Genomic DNA, 25884 nt, shown 5'->3' with positions numbered 1-25884 from the left:
AGACCCCTAGCCTGGGAACCTCCGTACGCCATGGGTGCAGCCTTAGAAAATACCAAAAAAAAAAAAAAAAAACAACTTGGAGAGAACCAGCCCATGACCTCCTCATCCTCCCACTCCCTTCCACGGCCTGAATCTGTTTTCTTAGATCTATTCTCTTCTCTATTCTCTTGCCTCAACTGCCTCCACTCAGACTCTCCCACTAATGCCTCAGTTTATCTCCTCTGAATGTTTAGCCTTGACTCGCAGGCTCAGAAGTCTCATTTCCTCTCCTCTCTCCTGTGGTCCTAGGTCCTATGCCAGTGACTGCACTAATGATCTTCCTTCTCTAAACGTCAATGGCATCTTGTTTCTGCCGTGCATGTGATATTCTTAACACATTCCTCTGACACTGAAGCTATTTGACTTTATATCCTATCCCTTCTCCATAGACTGTCGGCTTCCCAGCAGACCTGGCTCTCGTACGACTTTAGCCCTCTTTTCTGGCTCTTAGCTGTACTACTTGCTGAGTGAATGCATGAATGAAAGAACCAGGAAAATAGCTCTCTGTTAACTTCATTTTCCTCTCTCCTTATAAAAGCTACTTAAAAAACTAATTGCTCCCCAGCCTCAAAAATGATGGGGGCAGGGGGGTGGCCTAGCAGTGAAGGATTCTGCATTGTCACTGCTGTGGCTCAGGTTCAATCCCAGACCCAGGAATTTCTATATACCATGGGTGCGGCAAAAAAAAAGACACTCGGAAAAGCAGCTTCCTCCTTTCCTTGGAAAATTCTTTCTCCTTTATTCACCTTCATTCACTTATTCTTCCCACAATTATTTATTGATAACTTGCAATAAGTTAAAAGTGTGAAGAAATGCTATGCTTCTTACTTTTCCTCTCACTATAATTGTTGCTGAATAAAATCTTTCCAGTTTTACTTTATGCCATTTTTTTTACCTTTCCCAGCTTTACTGAAATATAACTGACATGTAGCATTGTGTAAGTTTAAGGTACACATGATTTGATACACTTATACATGAAAAATGATTACTGCCAAAGCTCCTCCATCATGTTACATAATCTTTTTTTTTTTTTCCTGTGGCAAGAACATTTAAGACCTACTCTCTTACCAACCTCCAAGTATATAATAGAGTGTATGCCATGTTCTAATCACATCAGTGTTCCATCCAGTGCGAGACCTATATCCTTCTCACTTACCCCTTCAACATTTATTGTGCTTCTACTCTGTATTGAACTGGGTCAGGCTCTGGGGATGTAGAATCAGTGTTAAAACGTAACACTAGAGCATCATTCTCTACTCCTTAAGTGTGGGCTGTGCCAAGTACCTCCCTTCTAAAAAGTACCATATGGAAAGAGGAAGAAATGAGTAGCTGTACAGTGGAGAAACCAGACACAGCTGATTTGGGTCAATAACAGCAGTGAGGAGTTCCCGTCGTGGCGCAGTGGTTAACGAATCCGACTAGGAACCATGAGGTTGCGGGTTCAATCCCTGCCCTTGCTCAGTGGGTTAACGATCCGGCGTTGCCGTGAGCTGTGGTGTAGGTTGCAGACGCGGCTCGGATCCCGCGTTGCTGTGGCTCTGGTGTAGGCCAGTGGCTACAGCTCCGATTCAACCCCTAGCCTGGGAACCTCCATATGCCACGGGAGCAGCCCAAGAAATGGCAAAAAGACAAAAAACAAACAAACAAACAAACAAAAAAAACAGCAGTGAGAAGTCACCCTGACAGCAGGTACCCTTGAAAGGATGTGATGGAAATGGTACTTTGCCTCTATGGTCTTCCTCCCCAAACCCATAACCTCAGGCTAATGATGAGAGAAACATGAAAAAATAAAAAGAGAGAAACACTCAAAACTGTCATGGTCATCAAAAATAAAGCCAGAGAAATTCTCAAAGACCAGAGGAACCTAAGGAAACATGATGACCAAATGTCATGGAGTGTCCTGGATGGGATTCTGGAATGGAAAGAGAATATGAAGCAAAACCCAGAAAGTCTCAAAAAGTAGATACTTTAATTAACAACAACATATCAATAGTGGTTCAATCATTGTAACAAATGTACCAGAGTAATGAAATATAATCATAATAGAAAATGAGTGTGGGGCATCTGAGAGCTCTCTGCTATCTTTGCAACTTTTCTGTAAATCTAAAACTATTTTGAAATAAAATGTTTATTTTATATTATTTTATTCATTTTTTGGGGGAGGGGGGCATATGTAAGTTCTTATGGCTTATGCAAGTTCCTGGGCTAGGTGTCAAATCAGAGCTGCAGCTGCCAGCCTACACCACAGCCACAGCAAGGCCACATCCAAGCCGCGTCTATAACCTACACCACAGCTTGTGGCAACCCTGGATCCTTAACCCACTGAACAAACCCAGGGATCAAACCCACATCCTCATGGATACTAGTCAGGTTCTTAACCCCCTGTGCCACAATGGGTTTTCCCTAAAATGTTTATTTTAAAAAATGAAATTAGACTTTGAGACTGTTCATGAGCAGAAGTGAATAAAGGCTATGGTGCAGTGTAGGTGTGCGTGTTCCAGAGAACTCCTTCTGCAGGGCGAGGAAAGCAGGCTGTCTCAGAGGTAGGACAGTGGCACCTATGGTCATGTATAGACAGTTAGGAAAAGCTAAAAATACTATCGAGCACCAGACAAGGTCCTCCTTGGGGTCATCAGCATTCATTTGGGGTCAGGAGCAGCCCACACCAATGAGCACCTTTCTTCTAACAAGCAGGCCGAGAATAGAGAAGGCTGGGGTTCTGATCGACCTAAATAAGGAATCAACATCCCGGTTTCCATCAAATTCTCTTTGGATGTATACCATGATAAACACATTTTCTCCTTGTTCAAAAGTATGTTCCTTTTCAAAGGGGAAGGAGAAACGAAATCATTCTGCTGAGGGATGGCTGTCCGGTCTAGTTCCTAGCAGGGTGGAGAACCATGGGCAGGCCGTTCCCTGCGGATCTTCGTTTTAACCCTACACCTGGGTGTCTCCAGCCTTAAGAGTTTCCTTGGTTGTGGTAATGTCTGAGGACAACACCAACCCAGGTGGAAAGCACTGTCTCCCTTAGACAACTGGACAAAGGAAAAATGACCTAAGCTCAAGGTTGTGCATAATTCACATTCCTTATTTACCACATATATTGTGCTTGGAGGATATTTATAGACTGTGATTATGTCTCTTTGAGTCACGTTTTTAGATGATATAAATTTAGACTGCTCTCTCAAAAGTGTTAGCTACTGATTTCTATAACATTCTTTGTCCTTTCTTTCTTATTCAGTTGTTTCAGAATAGCCCATAATGATCCAGATGTTTAGTTTTTTTAAGACCTATATATTACCTGCTAATTTCCCTCATTTTTAGCCTAAGAATAACTAATTTAAGGTCAAACTAAAAAGTTTCTGTGCTTTTAAGTTTCTTTCTATTATTTTCTCTCATTAGTTCTCTAGTATTTCTTATATAATACCCATCCTTCACTTTATTATGTAATGGTAATAGGAAATTAAATATTTATATATATTTTTGGGGGGGTGAGGTAAGGATACATATTAGCATTTGATTTTAGTGCTGGGTCTTCTCTACCAATGTCTGCTTATTATGTATAACTAAGCTCTAGGCATAATGAAAACCAGCACAGTCTGAGAGCTTGATGGTAGTAGGTCCTGGTCCCAGTTCATCAACACCAAGCTGAAGGAGGAAGAATCAACACTGCCAAAATGACTATACTATCCAAGACAATCTAAAGATTCAGTGCAATTCCTATCAAAGTACCAACAGCATTTTTTTTCACAGAAGTAGAACAAAAAAAATTTTAATTTGTATGGGAAGACAAAAGACCCTAAATAGCCAAAGCAATTTTGAGAAAGAAAACTGAAGCTGGAAGAACTGGTCTCCTTGACTTCAGATTTTATTACAAAGCTACAATAATCAGAACAGTATGGTTCTGGCACAAAAACAGAAATATAAATCAGTGGAACAGCATAGAAAGCCCAGAAAGAAACCCACGCAACTATGGTCAATTAGTCTATGACAGAGGAGGCAAGAATATACAATGGAGAAAAGACAGTCCCTTCAATAAATGGTGCTGGGAAAACTGGAAACTATGTGTAAAAGAATGAAATTATAACACTTTCTGACACCACACATAAATATAAACTCAAATTAGATTAAAGAGCTAAACATAAGACCAGAGACTATAAAACTCTTAAAGGAAAACATAGGCAGAAAATTCTTTGACATATATTGCAGCAACATCTTTTTGGGTTCACCTCCTAGGGTAATGAAAATAAAAACAAAAATGAAGAGACGGGACCTAATTAACTTAGAAGCTTTTGCACAGCAAAGGAAACCATAAACAAAATGAAAAGACTACCCACAGAATGGGATAAAATATTTGCAAATGAAGCAACTGACAAGGGATTAATTTCCAAAACATATCAACAACTCACACAGCTGAATATCAAAAAAACAAACAATCCAGTCCAAAAAATGGGCAGAAGATCTAAATAGACATTTTTCCAAAGAAGATATACAGAAGGCCAAAAATCAAATGAAAAGATGCTTGTCATTGCTAATTATTAGAGAAATGTAAATCAAAACTACAATAAGGCATCATCTCACACCAGTCAGAATGGCCATCATCAAAAAACAATAAATGCTGGAGAGAGTGTGGAGAAAAAGGAACACTCCCATACTGTTGGTGGGAATGTAAGCTGGTGCAATCACTATGGAACATAGTATGGAGGATCCTTAAAAAACTAAATATAGAATCACCACATGACCCAACCATCTACCTGGAGAAAACCATAATTTGAAAAGATAATGCACCCCTATGTTCAGTGCAGCACTATTTACAACGCCAAGACACTGAAATAACCTAAATGTCCACTGACAGAGGACTGGATGAAGAGGATGTGGTACATATAAACAATGGAATATTACTCAGCCAAAAAAGAATGCCATTTGCAGCAACATGGATGGACCTAGAAATTATTATACTAAGTGAAGTCAGACAAAGCAAGACAAATATATGAGATCACTAATATGTGTTGGCTAATAGAAATGATACAATAGAATTTATAAAACAGACTCAAATATTTTGAAACCAAACTTATGTTCACTAAAGAGGAAACATGGGGGGGATATAAATTAGGGAGTTGAGACTAATACATATATACATTGCTATATATAAAATAGATAAGTAACAAGGATGTACTGTATAGCATAGGGAAATTTACTCAATAATATGTAATAACCTATATGGGAAAAGAATCTGAAAAGGAATGGATATATGTATATGTATGACTGATTTACTTTGCCGTATGCCTGAAATGAACACAACCTTGTAAATCAACTATATTCCAATTAAAAATTTTTTAAAATACCATCTCAAATTCCCATCATGGCTCAGTGGTTAACGAATCCGACTAGGAACCATGAGATTGCAGGTTCGATCCCTGGCCTCGCTCAGTGGGTAGAGGATCCAGCATTGCCATAAGCTGTGGTGCAGGTCGCATATTCGGCTTGGATCTGGCATTGCTGTGGCTCTAGCGTAGGCCGGCAGCTACAGCTCCGATTAGATCCCTAGCCTGGGAACCTCCATATGCCATGGGTGCAGCCCTAGAAAATACAAAAAGACCAAAAAAAAAAAAAAAAAAAAAAAAAACCAAGCCAGAGGACCCAGGCATGTCATTTAAGATCTCTGAGTGTCTATTCTGTCATCTGTATGAGATATTAATAATTACTGTGGCTACTTTGTACGGTTTTTGTTAGAACCACATGAGGAATATGAAAATGCTTTGTAACCCAGGAAAGTGTTACAAAAAGACAAGGTATGTACTACTATGGCTATTTTATATTTATCTAGTTTGGCTGGTGTCATGTCTTACAGCCCTTTTTCATTTTTAGGTGTCTTCAGTTATTTTGCCTGTGGTGACCAGGAAGGCAGATGAACTATATATAGTGTTCTATTTCTCTGACCCTCAGACTCTCTTAAAAAACTGGAGATCTTGTTTTTCTTTTCTTGTTTTAATATCCTTTTGAAACATGGAGAAATATAATCTTTACTTGGCAGGATGTACTGAAGTGATCTGGCATCCTTTGGATTTCTTGGACTTAATTCTACATCTTTCTTCTCCAACCCTTTCTCTAAGCCATGATCAGAATATTTTGCACTATCATTATACATCTTTTTCAATGTGAAAACTCCACAATGTGAGAAACAGGATAGAAAGGGTTGTGGAAGAGGAGGCGCCACTGAATAATGAACCTGGATGAATACAGGCACCCCTCGGAGATAGTGCAGGTTTGGTTCCAAACCTCCTCAATATAGTGAATATCACAATATACAGGGCACATGAATTTATTGATTTCCCAGGACATATAAAAGTTATGTTTATATCGTATTGTAGTCTATTAGATGTGCAATATCATCATGTCTAAAGAAACAATATATGTATCTAATTAAAAATTATTTTATGGCTAAAAAATGCTGACCATCTTCTGAGCTTTCAGCAAAGTCCTAATCTTTTTGCTGGTGGAGGGTCTTGCCTTGATGTCTTGCCTGGGTTTCTGACTAATATCAGAATGATCACTGCTGAAGGATGGGGTGGCTGTGAAATTTTCTTAAAATAAGACAACAATAAAGTTTGCTGCATTGATTCACTCTTTCTTTCGTGAACAATTTCTTGGTAGATGCAATACTGTTTTATAGCATTTTATCCACAGCAGAACTTCTTTCAAAATTTGAGCTAATCCTTTTAAAGCCTGCCTCTGCTTTATCAATTAAGTTTACATAATAGTCTACATCCTTTTTTGTCATTTCAACACCTTCACAGCATCTTTATCAGGAATAGATTTCAAGAAACCACTTTCTTTGCTCACCCATGAGAAGCAACTTCTCATCCATGAAAGTTTTATCATGAGATTATAGCAATTCAGTCACATGTTCAGGCTTCAATTCTAATTCTAGTTCTCTTGCTATTTCCATCACATCTGTAGTTACTTCCGCCACTAAAGTCTTGAACCCCTCAAAGTCATCCATGAGGGTTGGACTCAACTTTTTCCAGATTCCTGTGAATGTTGATATTTTGATCTCTTTCCATGAATCATGAATGTTTTTAATGGCATCTAGAATGGTGAATCCTTTTCTGAGGGTTTTCACCTGACTTTGCCCAGATCCATCAGAAGAATCATTATCTATGGCCACCACCGTCTTATGAAATGTATAAGTAATTAAGACTTGAAAGCTGAAATTATTCCTCATCCATAGGCAGCAGAATGGATGTTGTGGTAGCTGGCATGAAAACAACATGAATTTCACTGTACATCTCCATCAGAGCTCTTGGGTGACCAGGTGCATAGTAAATGAGCAATTTTGAGTCACATTTCAAAAGGAATCTTTTTTTGAGAAGTAGATCTCATTAGTGGGCTTAAAATATTCAGCGAACAGATGTACTGTCATCGAGGCTTCGTTGTTCCATTTATAGAGCAGAGGCAGAATAGATGTAGCATAATTCTTAAGGCCCCTAGGATCTTCAGAATGGTAAATGAGCATTGGCTTCAACTTAAAGTCACCAGCTGCACCGGCGCCTAATAAGAGTCAGCCTTTCCTTTAAAGCTTTGAAGCCAAGCATTGACTTTTCCTCTCTAGCTATGAAAGTCCTACATGGCATCTTCTTCCAAAATACGCTGTTTCATCTACATTGAAAATCTGTTTAGTGTATCCATCTTCAGTAATTATCTGAACTCGATCTTCTGGCTAACATGCTGCAACTTCTACATCAGCACTTGCTGCTTCACCTTGTACCTTTTTATTATAGAGATGGCTTCTGTCCTGAAACCTCATGAACCAATCTCTACTAACTTCGAGCTCTTTTTCAGCAGCTTCCTCACCTCTCTCAGCCTTCATAGAATTGAGGAGAATCAGGGCCTTGCTCTGGATTAGGCTTTGGCTTAATGGAATGTTGCAGCTGGTATGACCTTCTATCCAAACCACTCAAACTTTCCTCATACCAGCAATGAGGCCGTTTCACTTTCTCATCACTTGTGTGTTCACTGGAGTAGCACTTTCAATTTCCTTCAAGAGCTTTTCTTTTGCATTCACAACTTGGCTAACTGTCTGGTGCAAGATGCCTAGCTTTTGGCCTATCTTAGCTTTCGACTTGTCTTCCTTACTTAATCATTTTTAGCTTTTGATTTAAAGTGAGAGACATGAAGCTGTTCCTTTCACATGAACACTTAGAGGCCACTGCAGGGTTATTAATTGGCCCAATTTCAATATTGTTGTGTCTCAGGGAATAGGGAGGCCCAAGGAGAGGGAGAGAGATGGGGGAACAGCTGTTTGGTGGAGTAGTGAGAACACACGCAACATTTAATGATTAAGTTCACTGTCTCACTTGGGCCCAGCTCATCCTAAAACAATTACAACAGTAACATCAAAGATCACCATAACCAATGTAATAATAATGAAAAAGTTTGAAATATTGCAAGAATTACCAAAATATGACGCAGAGACATGAAGTGAGCAAATGCAGTTGGAAAAATGGCATGGATAGACTTGCTTCATGCAGATTTGCCACAAACCCTCAAAGAGTTAAAAATACAATTATCTGTGAAGTTCAATAAAACAAGGTATGCCTGCATAGACCTTTGTTTAATACAATAAAACATTTAATAGACTTTGAATAAATGCCTATTTAAAGAAGGTAGAAGGTCTTATCATATCTCTGTTTACACACAAATATGTGCAAGCACACACATGGACACACACACCCGAAATGTTAAAGTGTGGGGGATTTTCTCCATTATAATTGCAGAGTTTATGAAAAACACAAATCACGATGCAGGTGTTGTCTGTGCCAACATCCTATACAGAAAAATTAACAAAGCTTCAGTCTCTATTGAATGCTTTTCTGAGTTGGCGGAATCAGCTAAATCTGCAATATTAACATAGAATTATGGAAATTGGAAACAAAAAGCTGGAGTCTACTGGGAATGACAGGCTCAAGATGAACTCAGCTGGAAAATTTGGCTAACTAAAAGCGACATCCTTTGTGCTGGAATTTTTCTATCTGAAAGATTTAAAAAGGCTGTAATTATTTCAAGTCTTCAATGCAGCCCTCTTCATACTAAGCCTTTCCTTTTCTCCATGGCCCCAAACCTTTCCTCTATGTGAACTCAGGTGTTTGCCAAGCACTGGAGTGGGAAATTCATATTGCTCTTCCACACATATGCATTTCCAGGGAATGGTAAGCAACACAACTTTTGCCTCCTCTATGCCAAGGAAAACAAAAGAATGTTTGTACATCCAACCTTTATCTTATGCAGAGGCTCAAAATACCTGAGCCTGGCTAAATAAATCACCTAATAAGAAATGGCTGATCAAGGCCAGTGAATAGTTTCTTTGCAAGTTAGTGCTTTTTCCCCATGAGGAAGCCAAGGAATATAAAAACTTACCTTGTAGCTTTTGGGTCCCAAATCACAATGTCAGCATCTGAGCCCACAGCTATTCTTCCTTTTCTTGGATAGAGATTAAAGATTTTAGCTGCATTTGTGCTAGTAACTGCCACAAATCGGTTTTCATCCATTTTGCCACTGTGCTGTAAAACAATTCAAGGAAGAAAAATATATTTGTTCCAATGATAAAACACTAAAAATCTATCAATAAAATTACATGATTGTATCTCTTAGAACTAAATAGAACTGCACTTAATTTCTTCTATCATGGAGCCAAACACATCTGTAAATTCTAATAAATATTAAATAATCATAATGATTACAATGGGGTTATATATGGAAGCCTAAGGATAACTATTCAAAACCCTGTCAGCTTAAGAAAACACCCCCACTAATTTTTCCCAGTATCACACAGACAAAAGCCAAATGTTAGTAACAATATTTTCAATTCTTGTTTAAAGTCTACCACTGCCACCTACTATATTTATGATCTGGCTTGTTTCATGCAGACCTAAGATTTATGAGATGATCATGTAGACAGTAGATGGAATATTATAGAGTTAAAATAAGATAGACCTTTAAATCAGCAGATAATACTTTTTTTTTTTTTTCTTTTTACAGCTGCACTTGAAGCATATGGGGGAAGTTCTCTGGCTAAGGGTTGATTCAGAGCTTCAGCTGGGGCCTTTGCCACAGCCAGGGCCACACTGAACCAAGCAGCATCTGTGACCTATGCTGCAGCTTATACCAATGCCAGATCCTTAACCCACTGAGCAAGGCCAGGGATCAAACCTGCATCCTCACAGAAACAGCTTTGGGTCCTTAACCCACTGAGCCACAACAGGAACTCCCGGAAACAATGCTTTTAGAAGGGGGAAAATCAACTAAGAGATTCCATTTTGTGTTTTTCTTTTGCCCCCCTCATTTTTGGCCACCCCACAGTATATGGCGTTCCCAGGCCAGGAATCAGATTAAAGTCACAGTCGAAACCTATGCCACAGCTGCAGCAATGCTGGATCCTTAACCTACTGTGCCGGGCCAGGGATTGAACCTGCGTCCTAATGATCCCAAAACGCCACCAATCCCGCTGTGCCATAGCAGGAAATCCAAATTCTGCTATTTAAAATTGCATGTCCATGGACAGTCTATTGCGAGAGATTTTAAGATAGACAAACTTTAGTGGGATATCATCCTTCTAAAACTATTTTTTTTAATGTTGAGAATGTATCTCTATGTACATTTAAATAGCAAGAGCATCCTTATGGTTTATTTATCAAAGGGTCTCTGTCTCAAAAAAAAAAAAAATTAAGAACTATGTCTTAAAAGCAATATTACCATAAAATAAACCTAACATCTTAAAGTTTCAGAAAATAAGAGTTTCGTATATGTTAAGAAGTATGCGATCACTTTAAAGCCATTTATATACTATATATTATGAAAATCTGCCGCAATGAAATTACTCATTGTAATAATACAAGCTCAAAGTGAAAGGATGGACTGTTATCAAGAAAGTCTAAGCAAAAAGATAGAGAAGTCACCTGGAATGATTATAATTAGAGAAGAGGTAAAAGGGGGTGGAAAAGACAATTAACAGGAGATAGGGCTCTAGAGGTGTTCTGAAGATGCTTACATGTAAATTAATTTTTCAAATATCATCCAATAAGTAATGGAGAGAATTAAAGGGTTCTGGAGAAGACAATGCACAAATAGATTTTGATGTTTGAAAGGTAATTCTGGTACTGGAGTACAGAGTAGATTGTAGCAATCCAGAGATTGAAGGCAGAGGAAACAGCTGTGAGACTACTGCAATAGTCCAAGCAAGAGATGGCCTCAAAGTAGAACGGAAGACATGAAGGTGAAAAGGCATTTGGGAAATAAAAGTGACATTAAGTGGTAGATAATTAGAGCTAGAAGTGACTGCTATGTATAAGTGATTCTGAGATGTGTAAGATGTGATTAATGTGTCATCTAAGGGAGGGGTTCTAAGAGGTAGGTGAGAATGGCATGACAACAAGGATCTCAGATCTAACTGGGCACTTCTCCCCTACTGATCTTTGCAATGACATCTGTTAGCTGGCTGTACAGAATAATATACAAACATTTAGCTATTTGATTCTTCTTCATCCTTAGGGAGAAATTTTTAAATCAGGAAATAAAAAAATCTATTTCTATACTTGGGATTATTGTTAATGTGACCACATAGGTATTTCAAAACATAATATTTAAAAGTTCTTGTTTGTTTGTTTGTTTTTGCCTTTTTTAGGGCCGCTCCTAAGGCATATGGAGGTTCCCAGGCTAGGAGTCCAATCAGAGCTGTAGCCGCTGTCCTACACCACAGCCACAGCAATGCGGGATCCAAGCCTCGTCTGCGACCTACACCACAGCTCACGGTGACGCCAGATCCTTAACCCACTGAGCAAGGCCAGGGATCGAACCCTCCACCTCATGGTTCCTAGTCGGATTCGTTAAGCACTGCGCCACGATGGGTTCCCATGAGGTTTCGGGTTTGATCCCCTGGCCTTGCTCAGTGGGTTAAGGAGCCGGCGTTGCCGTGAGCTGTGATGTAGGTCTCAGATGCTGCTCAGATCCCGCGTTGCTGTGGCCCTGGCATAGGCCAGCGGCTACAGCTCTGATTGGACCCCTAGCCTGGGAACCTCCATATGCCATGGTAGCGGCCCTAGAAAAGACCAAAAGAAAAAAAATTAAAAGTTCTTAAAAAGGGACATCTACATTTTTGTATGAAAAGGAGGTATGAACATAATAAAAGTTCTTCATGTTGTTTCAATCGTTATAAGTATCTATATCAGTGGCACATGAGGAACTGGGATTCAAAAACATGGAAATCAAACAGAAGGGCTATTACATCCCAAAGACTTGAAGAATTACTCTCTTGGTACCCAATCTAAGTTTATCTCCTAATGTCATCGTGTAATGCATCCTCTAAGCCATGCAGAGAAGAAAATTATTCTCCTGATCATCTTTGAGGATGGCATAGTTGTGGCGATGCTCTCATATTCCCAGTCTCCTCTGTAGTAAAAACAATCAAAAGCTTCTTATGAAAGTTTTTGGTACTCTGGTCCTAAAATGGGCCAGATCCTGGCTGAAGAATTAGGCAAAACAGACCAAATCCTGTGAAACTCACCACGGCTTTTTCCCAGATTACTGACATCCGGTCCTCAACACCATTCACTCCATTGGGAATCTTAGTAAAATCATCCTTTCCAAGAGCTTTCTGGCAGGTGTTGAAAGTGCAGTGATCAGACCCTGTTGTGGTTAGATCATCACTGTGAAAGAGAAACACATGAGACCAATGGGGGTGACTAGACAGAACATGTCAGCAGGAAACTACCATAACCTTCCCTGACCTCCTGACACCATTCTCAACTGGAAGGCAGAAAAATGCATTGGAGCATGAGTAGCTTTTTCAAGTACAGATTTTACTCACCTCTGTCTATTTTATGGAAAGCTTTGGGAGAGTAATACTCTTGTAAGAAGCATGATGCAGGATCATGCTTAGGTCAGAAAAAGTGGATTCTAAGCCCCATTACTTACTGGTTCTGTGATTAGGAGTTTGTTCAATGCTCGGTTTCTCATATAGAAGTTAGTAATTAATATACACTTGATGACAATTATTGAGGATCACCAGCAATAATGTACATGTAAATTTCTTATGAGTATAGTACCACACGAAGGTGAACCATGGTGATCCATATGAACAGAGGCAGCCCCTGGCTAAATGGCAATGTTGTGATGGGCAGAGGTGTGATGCTGGGTGAGGATATCGACATCACCAGCAACAGGAATCATGCTTTGACTTGTGAGCAATCTTGAAGATATAAAAGTCTGAAGGCGGAAGCAAACTGAAAGGAAAAGGCAAGTAAACAAACTGTACAGTCTGCTGTGAAAAGCTCTTTGTTAACTTGGATCTGAGTGTCCATGAAAGGGGAATGAAAGGCTGTCCAGGAATGGGGTGTATTACTCAAGAAAAACAGCCATAATGTTCCAGAAAGCAGCATTTGAAAATAGTTTGAATGGCTTATCATGGGGATAACCTCTTGAGGGCAGGGCCTGGCCTTTCACCCCTCTAGGGGCTCTGCCCTAGATCCTAATCTCTTGTTCCCATACCACAGGCACATCTGGTTCCTGGCTTATAGCAGCATGCAAATATATTCAAGAATATTCTGTTTGATAAAAATAAGGCATAGTGACGAGACCTGGCCCTAGGCAACAAGAAACAGAAAAGACAACAAAAGAATCAGAACAGAGTAAAATTTTAGAAAATATGATCTGATTTCTCTGTGGCCAGGAAAAATTTTGACACCACATCATAACATAATTAAGCCAGTGCTTTTTGGTCTCCAGATGAGAGAGTCCCCAGGACCTGTCAGGTCAAGTAGAACAGAAGACTGGGAGGCCAATGGAAGGTCCAGATGGTGGAACCAGATCTCCTACACTCAAACCTGAGACTTGCAAAACATCTTATTTTAGCAAAAGACGTCACAATCATCTGCTCAATGATTACTTAGCCAATAGATTCAGGAGGAAGTCAGGCGTTGAAGGGTCTGGTCGCAGGGGTGGACCCATAACATGGTGGGCTGCATGGTGCCAGTCTCTGTTCCAGTAGTGAGTGCCATCTGTGCCAAGGCCTGCTGCAATGGGTTCTCCATAGACCACCTTCCCTGGAAAGTTCAAGGTCGCGTTCAGCACCTCAAATTGCTCTTAAGAGAGCCATTCAACAAACACGTAAAGATTAGTCTTCTCATCCTACCTAAACTAGGTAAATAATTTACCTCTCCAAATAGGATTTAAAAATAAAATCTGGAGTTTCCGTCGTGGTGCAGTGGTTAACGAATCCGACTAGGAACCATGAGGTTGCGGGTTCGGTCCCTGCCCTTGCTCAGTGGGTTAACGATCCGGCGTTGCCGTGAGCTGTGGTGTAGGTTGCAGACGCGGCTCGGATCCCGAGTTGCTGTGGCTCTGGCGTAGGCCGGTGGCTACAGCTCCGATTCGACCCCTAGCCTGGGAACCTCCATATGCCGCGGGAGCGGCCCAAGAAATGGCCAAAAGACAAAATAAATAAATAAATAAAATAAAATCTAGTGTTTACTGAGCATTTACTATATTCCAGTCAATGGGCATCACACGTTTTAGGAGATGACTATACCCACTCCCTGATATGAGGCCTGGCCCCATGGCCTCATGGCTTACTTTGGCCACTTAAATATGAATAGATGTTAAAGCCACAAGGAGTTTTAACTCTTTCACTAGACCAGCAGAGGCTGCTGTTTCAGTTGTGTCTCAGAATGAAGAGAATATAGAGCAGAGGCAGGGACAAGCCATGATGAACATGAATATCAATGAGAAATAAATCTCTGCAGTTGTAAGCCACTGATATTTTAGATTAATTTGTTACTATAGAGTACCCTAGCAGAAACTGGCTGAAACATGCACTATTTTAATGGAATCTTCTCAAAAACCCTATCTAGGACATGCTATTATTATCTCCATTAAAAAAACGAGGGTAAGTCATACAGGGTTAAACAACTTCTGTACAGTTAAATTACATGCACTCAACATAGATGGAGTGGAGGAGATAGGTCTTGAATCCAAGCATGTTGGCGCCCATGGTCCTAACTTCTATGCTCTACCACCCTGCTGACGAATGAGCATATGGTCATATGGAGTCCAGCCATACTCCACCTCTGTTGCAAACAGACTGATCACCTTTTCACACCCTTAAGAAAAAAAAAAAAAACACTCCTCTAAATGTTAAATAAAAGAACACTCAGATAATAAAATTGTAGCCAGAAATGCATATTTATAAAATCATGCAAATGAGGCCATCAAAAGCACACAATGTTAGAAAAGTTAATAGTGCATAGTGAATTTGAATTTAAAATCAGGAGCCTATCTCTGATTAGCATTTGTCAGCATAATAGATTCATTGGCATCAACCTGATCATATCTAAGCAGTCATAAAGGAGAGTGCATAGAAAAGAGAGGCTGGCACACCAAATTACCTCACTCCAGCTAACCAGATGCCAGGCTTTAGTTGAAATCCTGATATATAACTGAGATGAACTGATTTCCTCAGAGAGTCCTGACAGTGGATGGCCACCAGCTGCTTGAGTCATACTGAATTGGAACATAGCACCCTATTATCTCACAGATCATTTCTCCCCCAAACGAGCCACCTTCCTCCAGCTAGCCTAGGAATCTGAAAAGGCATGAAAGCAACGCTGCTTGAAGCCTAGCAAACTTTGCCTCTTAAGTAACCCAGTACCAAACAAACTATGGTCAATAAAATGTATCCTCGAAGAACTCAACACTGTTCAGATCCTTCAGTTTCAAGACACACACACACACGCACTGGGTGAATCCCACCTCCCTCCTGTTTCTTACTGTCCAATTCCCAGAAAAGAGGAAATGTCATTAGTGTCTCCTTCTGCTGTAGAGAACAAGAAGCAATCACTTTTAATGTGAACTAAGAGGTAATGTACTATTTACTGGAGAGAGAATAGGATGGACACAGTGTTTTATTTGCAGACATGAAGAGACCATCCTATTCCAAGAGACCTCCTTATGGATGCCTGGATGATGGGAAACTCAGATACGTGATCTACAATCACTTTATAAGCTGCCAGCTCAGGATTTTTCATGGTGTTTCATCACAGAGGAAAGATTCTTATCACATGTCCTATTCAATCATTTGGCCCATCAACGTGGTACGGGAATACAATTCCCAAAGTTCTACAATTTTAATAGCTCTCAGCAAAAATTAAAAGTGTCAGTATCTACAGGAGCCTGCCAGGACTGTTCTGAAACCAGATGACAGATAATTTCCTTGGAAGGGCTTAGCACCTTTACAATGTGGCATCCACTTTGGGGATGTATACAACAAGCTCTTTGTTAACAGGGCTATGTTCCACTGTTTCCTCATTAAGCATCTGTAAATATTTTTTAATGAAAAAAAAATAAAAAGTAAAAATTCCCAACAGTTGTTCCCTGTATGTCACAGTGATTCTAAGACATTTTCAAAAGATTAAACAGTGTGCAAGCAGTAAAAGGGGAAAGAAAACAAGGGGTTTGCCTAATCTATAAATTGAAGAATCAAACTGGATAATTCAGCAGAATGGCGAGTTCTGTTAGATTTGGTCCAAAAGTAAAGTAATAATAAAAATAGGTAGCCTATGTTTAGCACTATAGAGTTTGAAAATATAGTTTGAAGATCACCTATCTTATTTGACCTTCATGGCAACCCAAACACTGGTTTGAGAGAGAAACAGACCCACACTAAGACTAACTAGTCCACAGGGCTAAGTAAGTAAGTGGTACATCAGAATTAGAAGCCCAGAATACCGATAACACGACATATGCACTATGTTAGTAGCAAAAAAGGGTCATTTTTCATTTCTTGGTAAAGAGAATGCATTTTTAAGAGTCAACCACAAGCTATTTGTGGATGTGGTTAAGCAATTTTCCAATTTCTGGTTTCCTTTACTACACTTAATAGGTTGGTAATGAAAAGTCCTAGGTCTGTCCTAGTCTGATACTTTCCCAGCTACATTCGAAACCAGATGGTTTCAACTACTCTTGGGAGACAGCACATCTTCATCATTAATCTCCTCCCACTGTCTCAGCAAGTTTCACAGCATGTTGTACTCTGTCCCCTCATAAACGTTCTCCTTCTTTCTCCATCCTTTGGCTCAAATCCAGAAGAGAATCTGCACTTAGGATGCAATCTCCCACTTAAAGGAGTTTTGCCCGCTGAGAGATTTTTAAGATTTCCAAATAATGGAACACGTCAAACTCGCCCCCATCCCTGACCAGATTACCCATTGTTTATTAGATGAAAGTGTTAGAGCAGATGTTAACTTCTTGTCTAGATTTAGGAGCAGCATGTAATCAAGTCATGGGGTCTGTTAGAAAGGGATGAAAGATGCAGAAAACCTGGCATGAATGTCTTGCAGTGGAAGCATGGCTGCCAAACAGAAGGCCAAACACTTTTATAAACATAATTTCTCCCACAGAGTTCCTGCTGAGCTGCAATGGGATCAGCAGTGTCTTGGGAGTGCTGAATGCAGGTTCGATCCCAGACATAGCACAGTGAGTTAAGGATCTGGCGTTAGCTGCAGCTTAGGTCACAACTACACCTTGGATCTGATCTCTGGCCTGGGAACTCCATATGCCATGGGGTGGGCAAAAAAAATTCTTTTCTCTCAGCTGGAAGGATAGAATAGAACATTCCTAGGCTTTGTTTGGATTCAAAATACTACATTTACAAAGAGAAAATAATTGCAAAGGAAAATACCTACAAGTAGCATTATAAAGTAGAATACACAGTTTTAGGTTCAAATCTTGATTTTGCTACTTTTTAGTTGGTGATGTTGTGTGGGATGAGTCATTGCTCTTGGTCTCAGTTTTTCTTTTTTCTTTTTTTTTTTTCCTTTTTATCTTTTGTCTGTTTAGGGCCGCACGTGGAGGTTCCCAGGCTAGGGGTTGAATCGGAGTTGCAGCTACCAGCCTACACCCCAGCCATAGCAACGTGGGATTTGAGCCACGTCTGCAAATTACACCACAACTCATGGCAATGCAGGATCCTTAACCCACTGAATGAGGCCAGGGATCAAACCTGCAACCTCATGAATACTAATTGGGTTTGTTAACCACTAAGCCATGACAGGAACTCTGGTCCCAGTTTTTGTCTGTGAAATGGGATTATAATGTCCCTCTAATGTGGCAATTTTGTGAGGATCCAATAAATTAACATAAAGGAAAGTACCTAGCATCTTCCTGGGATCCTGTAGTCACTTCATGCTATGGGCTGAAGTGTGTTCCTTGTCAAAATTCGCATGGTAAAGTCCTAAGCCCCATATCTCAGAATGTGACTGAATTTGAAGACAGCATGCTTTAAAGAGGTAATTAGGTTAAAATGAGGTCTTTAGAGTGAGCTCTAATTCAGTATGACTGGGGTCCTCAGAAGAAGAGGAAACTTGGACACAGATACACACAGAGTGAAGACACAAGGAGGACACCATCCCTGCAAAAGCCAAGGACAGAGATCTGGAACATATCCTTCCTCCAGTAACCACAGAAAGAACCCACATTGCCAACATTTAGGTCTTGAACTTCTAGTCTCCAGAACTGTAAGAAAATTAATTTCTGTTGTTTAAGCCACCCAGTCTGTGCACAGCTTTTTTTTTTTTTTTTTTTTTTTTTAAACGGTTGTACCTGAAGCATATTGAAGCTCCAGAGCTAGGGATTGAATCAGAGCTGCAGCTGCAGGCTACCACCGCAGCCACAGCAACACCCGATCCAAGCCACATCTGCAAACTACGCTACAGCTTGTGGTGATGCTGGATCCTTAATCCACTGAGCAAGGCCAGGAATCGAACCCATATCCTCACAGACACTAGCCAGCTTCTTAACCCACTGAGCCACCATGGGAACTCCTGGTTGCACAACTTCTAAAATGTTTCGAAATGGGCAGTCTTAAAGTGCTTTGCAATTGGACATAAGGACAATCATCTCGTTCTAAATTTAAAGGACAAGAGGTTTTCAGATGTTCATGCACAAGAAAGAAAAAAGAAAATTTAGATTCAAATCCATCTTGACTCAGGCACACATTACTACTTCCTTAGGAATTGCACTGGTTAGCAAGCAGCAGTTCACTGTACTTGTCTAAGTGAGATTTGGGTTACTCTATTCAGCACTAACAAGCAGCGGACAGCATGACCATGGGGCAGAGAACAGCCTCCGAGTGGCCCTTTCTCCTCCTTCGTCTCCAAACACAAGAGAATATGTGGGAGGCAGAGTTTAAATAAAATGGAAAATAGGACATCTAAACCTCTAAGAAAAGTTTACATTTTACAGAAATAAGCCTGGAAAATAAAGATTTCCAAAATATGGGGAACCAAAACTAAAAACAAAACCAAAATGAAACAAACAAATTAAACCATAATGTAGCCCAGTTCACTATAAGCTCCTTAAGAACCAAAATTACCTTAATTGCCTTTCCAAACCCAATGCCAAGAGCACAGTGCCCAGCATATATTTGGTGTCCAGTAACTTGTTTTTTTATGAAAAGGATAAAGAAAACATTTTATTAATAAGTTCAAGTGAGAGTCATATTTATACCCTACAGACACAAATATGACTATAAAATAGAATTAAGCTTTATTAAGAAAAATTGAATCAAGTTAAACAGGGAACTAAAAAGCACTGAAAATTTCAGTCATTAATTGGTAAACAAGTTATAATAGATTTAAACCAAATAGAGCATCAAGTAAGTTGCTGAGAGAAATCACCATCATTCTAATTTTAGGCAAAGTGCCAGAAAAACTGAATCTGTGTGCATGCAAGTTCTATTGGGAGGCAGAAAGGAGGGGTGAACAGTAGGTTTTTTTAAAGACTACTAATAATTCCATATGTCCATAGGTGGCAGAAAAGGAACATGGATGACCAAAACTACTCAAACCAAAGTAAAAAGTATCTCTATCGCAGAAACAAATGACACACAATGACACACATCCTATTCGGACAAAAACTAAAGCACAGTGAGTGAAAGGGGTCTGAGAATGAGCAGATGGGAACTTCCACATGAGATACGATTTCAGCTGGCTTGTCTAGCTTTATACTTGGGGTATGGAGCAAGGGAAGGAGATTCTGCTTCTGGGAGAAAAGGATACCACTCAAGGGACAGCCTTCTGATTCCCTTGCCTCACTTTTGCAAAAGCAGCTTCTCACAGGAAGGATGAACTAACCTAGTTCTAGTTACTCAGCTTAGATTAACTAAGACTTGAAATAAGCATGAAATTGAAATTCCTTGCAAACTGTCAAGGGCAACTCAGCTTTCAATGGCTTGGATGTGAAAGCTTTTTCTTTTTCCTGTAACCTGCTTTTTACTTTTTACTGCGGGTGCTGGACGCTAAAAGGAAATATCAAGGTATGAACAAAGGGAAAGAACAGGCTTTGAATAAAAGTTGGACTGAACATGCACTCCTGTATCTTCCTTCCCAGTTCACATCAGACCAGGGTGAAGATGTACAATAGACGAAAAAAAAGAAAAAAAAAAAGAAAAAAGAAAAAAAAAAACTGTGCTGAGAGTAAAAGAGGAAACACAGCTAACCAGAGGTTTTGATAGATTGTAGGAGGACAGAAAGCAAATGGGATGGCAATGTTTATAAAGGAAAGAGCAGGCTACAGTCTGAACTCAAAGAAGCAGAAGGGTCATGACAAACATTCTTCCTTGGGTGAGGAGGGCACATAGTGTGGGGAAAGGGAGGAGCTGGGGCAGTTAGCACCCATCCCCACCTCTGCCTGGAGAACAAATCTTCCTAAGGTGGTATGATGCTACAGACTGAAGCCCCTACTCCTGAAACTGAAGCTCAGGAGTGACCATGCCCCATTTACATTCACAAAGCTCACACAGTTGGCATTCTCATTTGGGGAACGGGCCTGTTCAAGAGCAGAGAAAATCCACACCTGTTCTACTCACCTGAACTGTCCAATCATGTATATGGACAGCCCAGGATCACCAGACACTTAAAAAACAAACATAAAAAGAAGGGTAAATGTTTAAAAAAAAAAAAAGCCAGAAATTGACTCAGCAAGAAACAGAGATAATCCAAGAAACAGAAAATATATATATATATATATATATATATATATATTTTTTAAATCTCCATTAGTATTCTAATGAGATCAAAAAGATCTCATCCACTGAAGGAAAACAATGTAAAAGTTAGCAGCTGGGGGGGAAAACAAGCTATCAGAGAACAAGTGTTTTCTTGGAAATAAATATATGGTTATTAAAATGAAAGTGTATTAGAAGGGCAGAAGAAGTAAACAAAATCCTTTCACAAAATATAGAGCAAAATTCTAAGTTTTTTTTTTCTTTTTTTTTTAAGGTGAAAACAGTTAAAGGGCATGGAGGATTAATTCAAGAGGTCTTATAGAAGAGTTCCAAGAGAGGAACAGAGAAAATTAATATGAAGGAAATAATAAAAGAAAACTTCAGAGTCAAAGATCAGTTTTCAGCTTGAAATATGCATCTGAACATAAGATGAATTTTTTTAAAAAATCCTGCTGCAAACTGGATTTAATAAAGTTGCCAGGTGTCTAAAATGAAGAGGAAATATAAAAATCTTCCAGATGGTGAAAAAAGTGACAAAAGGACATTAATTTGATTGGCTTTTACCTATTTATCAGTAACACTAGATGCTAGAAGAGAATGAAATGGCTCCTTACAATTCAGAAGAAAATAATTCTGAACCCAGAATTCTATGCTCATTCAAGTTGCAAATAAGCCTGAGAACAAGGAATCAAAACATTTACTTTCCAATACTCTTCCTTTAAAAATTACATTAAGAATCTTCAAAGTAATTCAAGAAAAGGAGAGAGATGGGAACAGAGAAACAGTACATCTAGCCTAGGATGCTATGAAGAGAAACCCAGGATGGTATCTCTACAACTTAGAAAGTATAAAACAGAAAGTCAAGAGAGTCTACTCCTAAAAAAAAAACACTCTCTGCAAGTACAGCTAATTTAATTCAATAGAAGCTGATTCCATTCAACAGAAGGTATGAGGCATAAGCTGGAAAATTTTCATGATACAGTAAAGAAGGTATATGTTTCTTTTCTTCTTAAAAATCTTTTTAGGGCCGCACCGGAGGCATACAGAGGTTTCCAGGCTAGGGGTCAAATTGGAGCTGTAGCTGCTGGCCTACACCACAGGCACAGCAAGGCAGGATCCAAGCCACGTCTGCAACCTACGCCACAGCTCACAAAATGCTGGATCCTTTACCCACTGAGTGAGGCCAGGGATGGAACCTGTGTCCTCTTGGATTCTAGTCAGATCCATTTCTCTGCTGAGCCACAACAGGAACTCCATATGTTTCTTTTCTGAACCTCTTTTCTTTTTCCTTTTTGGCCACACCCATGGAATGTGGAAGTTCCCAGGTCAAGGATCAAATCCCAGCTAGAGCTGTGACCTAATGCCACAGCTATAAAAACTCTGGATACTGGAGTTCCTGTCGTGGCGCAGTGGTTAACGAATCTGACTAGGAACCATGAGGTTGCGGGTTCGGTCCCTGCCCTTGCTCAGTGGGTTAACGATCCGGCGTGGCCGTGAGCTGTGGTGTAGGTTGCAGATGCGGCTCGGATCCCACATTGCTGTGGCTCTGGCATAGGCTGGTGGCTACAGCTGCGATTCGACCCCTAGCCTGGGAACCTCCATGTGCCGCGGGAGTGGCCCAAGAAATAGCAAAAAGACAAAAAAAAAAAAAAAAAAAAAAAAAAACTCTGGATACTTAACCCACTGGGGCTGGGATCAAACCAGCATCTCCACAAAGACAAGCTGAAATTCCATTCCGAACCTATTTTTTTTGTTTTATTTTATTTTATTTTATTTTATTTTATTTTAGTCTTTTGTCTTTTTTTAGGGCTACACCCTTGGCATATGGAAGTTCCCAGGCTAAGGGTCAAATTGAGGCTGTAGCTGCTGGCCTACACCATAGTCACAGCAATGCCAGATCCTTAACCCACTGAGCGGGGCCAGGGATTGAACCTGTGTCCAAACTAGTCAGGTTAACCACTGAGCCATGACGGGAATCACTGAACCTAATTTTTAAAAGACCTAATTGAAAAAAATTCCAAGCTAAGAGGGTGTGGAGAAAAGGGAACCCTCCTGCACTGTTGGTGGGAATGCAAATTGGTATAACCACTATGGAAAACAATATGGAGGTACCTTAGAAAACTACACATAGAACTACCATATGACCCAACAATCCCACTCTTGGGCAAATATCTGGACAAAACTTTCCTTGAAAAAGACACATGAACCCACATGTTCACTGCAGCACTATTCACAATAGCCAGGACAAGGAAACAAGCCAAATGTCCATGACAGATGATTGGATTAGGAAGAAGTGGTATATAAACACAATGGAATACTACTCAGCCATAAAAAAGAACAAAATAATGCCACTTGCAGCAACATGGATGGAACTAGAGACTCTCATACTGAGTGAAGTAAGTCAGAAAGAGAAAGACAAATACCATATGATATCATTCATATCTGGAATCTAATATAAGGCACAAATGAACCTTTCCACAGAAAAGAAAATCATGGACTTGGAGAACAGACTTGTGGGATGAATGGGAATTTGGAGTTAATAGATGCAAACTATTGCCTTTGGAATGGATAAGCAATGAGATCCTGCTGTGTAGCACTGGGAACTATAACTAGTCACTTATGATGGAGCATGATAATGTGAGAAAAAAGAATATGTACATGTATGTGTAACTGGTTCACTTTGCTGTATAGTAGAAAATTGACAGTATACTGTGAACCAGCTATAATGGAAAAAATAAAAATCATTATTAAAAACATAAATAAATAAATAAATTCAAAAAAGAAAAAGAAAAAATTCCAAGCCAAAAACCAAAAAACAAACAAACAAAAAAACCTTTTCAAGACAATAATAGTCTAGATATGTAGCAAGGTAAAATAAGGAATGCTTTTAACCTTACAGGAGTGTAGGAAAGAAACCTACTTCACTTTGACACTTGGCAATTTCTTCTCCAAAGAGTTAATTTGAAGAACATTAGCTTTCACTCCCAAGTCAATGATGTAAATTTCTCTAAGGTTCTCTTCTCATGAATTGTTTGCACTGGAAGAATATTTGCACAATCTTACCTTGTAACAATTCTAAATTTTAAACTTGAACTATAAACAAAGCTTGAAAGACCTAATTATGTTTATAGAGCCAACTGAAAATGCTATAATCCCTGTCTAGGTAAAGATAATAACACCGTTGACAGAAGTCAGGAGGAGGCAGCAAAGGCAATGTAGGGCCTCTCAATTTTACAACTTAGCAGAGAATAAAGACATATCACCAAAAAAAATAGCCACAACACATAAATTGAAGTGATATTATTTGAAGTGACATTTTTTACTTAACAAAACTCAGGAGGTAAGAGGTAAGATTTACATGAGCTAGAGTATTCATTTTTCATAGCTCAGAGTCAAGTAACTATGTCAAAAATTATGTCACCAATTATAAATTTATGGTTTAGAATTTTGGAGGAAACCATCAAAAAACTAAAAATAAATATGGTTAAAAATTGCTGGTACCAAAACTGAGCTGAGAGAAATGAAGGATGTTTACTTTTCACTTAATACATTCTTGATCACTTCCATTGCTGGCATGTTTTTTCTTTATTTGGTTATGTTGAAAAAAATAACAAAATGATGATAACACTTTTTTTTTTCTTTCTTGGCTGCACTGCAGCATATGGAGTTCCAGGGCCAGGGATCAGATCTGAGCAGTTAAAACCTAGGCCGCAGCTGCTGAATCCTTTAACCCACTGGCGCTGCAGAGACAACGCCAATCCCATTACGCCACAGCAGGAACTCCTGATAATAATATTTTAAATAAATTTTTAAAACCGTAAAGCCAAAAACCAAAAATCAATTAAATATAAACCTGATATCTGCATTTCCAAACTCTGTAAACCAATTTCTTCTTGAACAGAATAGTGAGCAATAAAAAATGTGGGCTTTGGGATTGGATAGACTTGAAATCCAGGTTGAGTACTTACTTAAAGTGATCTTGGTTTACTTTACCAAACTTTCCCAAGCCTCAATTTCATCAGTCACAGAAGAATGATAAAATTTAGTGGGAAGTATTATGACAATTTAAAAAGATAATGTATATTACTGTGCATTGATGAGATAATACATAAAAAAACTTGAAATGGGAGAAGATAAATTAAAATATGTGCCAAGCATGTACTGAGCACTCAACAAACCAAATTGGGTGTTATAATCACAAACCCTCAGGCTGCTATCTTCTGGGTATATAGTTGGCAATTCAACAGTAAAATCCAACATAATAATTGCACTGTATTTCTAGGCAACTGCAATAGAGACAATTAATAATTGGATATCTTTTGTGCCTCCTGGAGCAGTGATTCCAAAATCTAATATGCATATGAATCACCTGAACTTCTAGTTATAAGGGCACATTCTGATTCAGTGTACCTGGGATAGGGTCCAAGGATCTGCATCACTAACGAGCTCTTAGGGGACGCTGATGCTGCATCCCAGGGACCACACTCTTTAAGTGGCAAGGGCCCTAGATATTGGAACAGGCTGTTAGAGGTATTTACGGATAGGAAATGTCATATTACACATCTGTGAAGCTGAACTGTTTCTTATTTAAACAAGAAAACAATGAGTAGATATGCACTGCTCTTTTACATTCAGAAATTATGTGAGATAATAAATGAGTACAGAGTAGGTGAATCTCCTGTAAAAAGTCAGTGTGCCCACCAGCTCTGGTCCCTCTGTACTCCCCAAGGATCTGCCCGAGGATTGGCTGGTGCAGTTCCCATGCAAATGGTCTAACGCTGTTATGTCCAGCC

The 25884-nt window shown here is 39.4% G+C and overlaps 1 protein-coding gene across 3 annotated transcripts in view; it reads right to left on the bottom strand.

Annotated features, from left to right (window-relative positions):
* DPYS (dihydropyrimidinase) overlaps positions 1 to 25884 on the bottom strand; it is an 87309-nt gene that overhangs the window by 36775 nt on the left and 24650 nt on the right. For all 3 annotated transcript variants that reach the window (XM_085021893.1, XM_001925251.6, XM_013996559.3), the window contains exons 5-7: positions 13979 to 14135; positions 12599 to 12740; positions 9457 to 9599 (exon numbers count right to left, since the gene is read on the bottom strand). In XM_085021893.1, coding sequence (XP_084878019.1) covers positions 9457 to 9599; positions 12599 to 12740; positions 13979 to 14135 — 442 coding nt within the window. The remainder of the gene's footprint in view (positions 1 to 9456; positions 9600 to 12598; positions 12741 to 13978; positions 14136 to 25884) is intronic.

Source organism: Sus scrofa, chromosome 4 (assembly GCF_054392235.1).
Source record: "Sus scrofa isolate SSC_HxYL_T2T_F1_AM1 chromosome 4, Sscrofa_HxYL_maternal_Yorkshire_Landrace_v2.0, whole genome shotgun sequence".
Taxonomy (NCBI): Eukaryota; Metazoa; Chordata; class Mammalia; order Artiodactyla; family Suidae; genus Sus; species Sus scrofa.
This window is presented reverse-complemented; position numbering and strand designations above follow the sequence as displayed.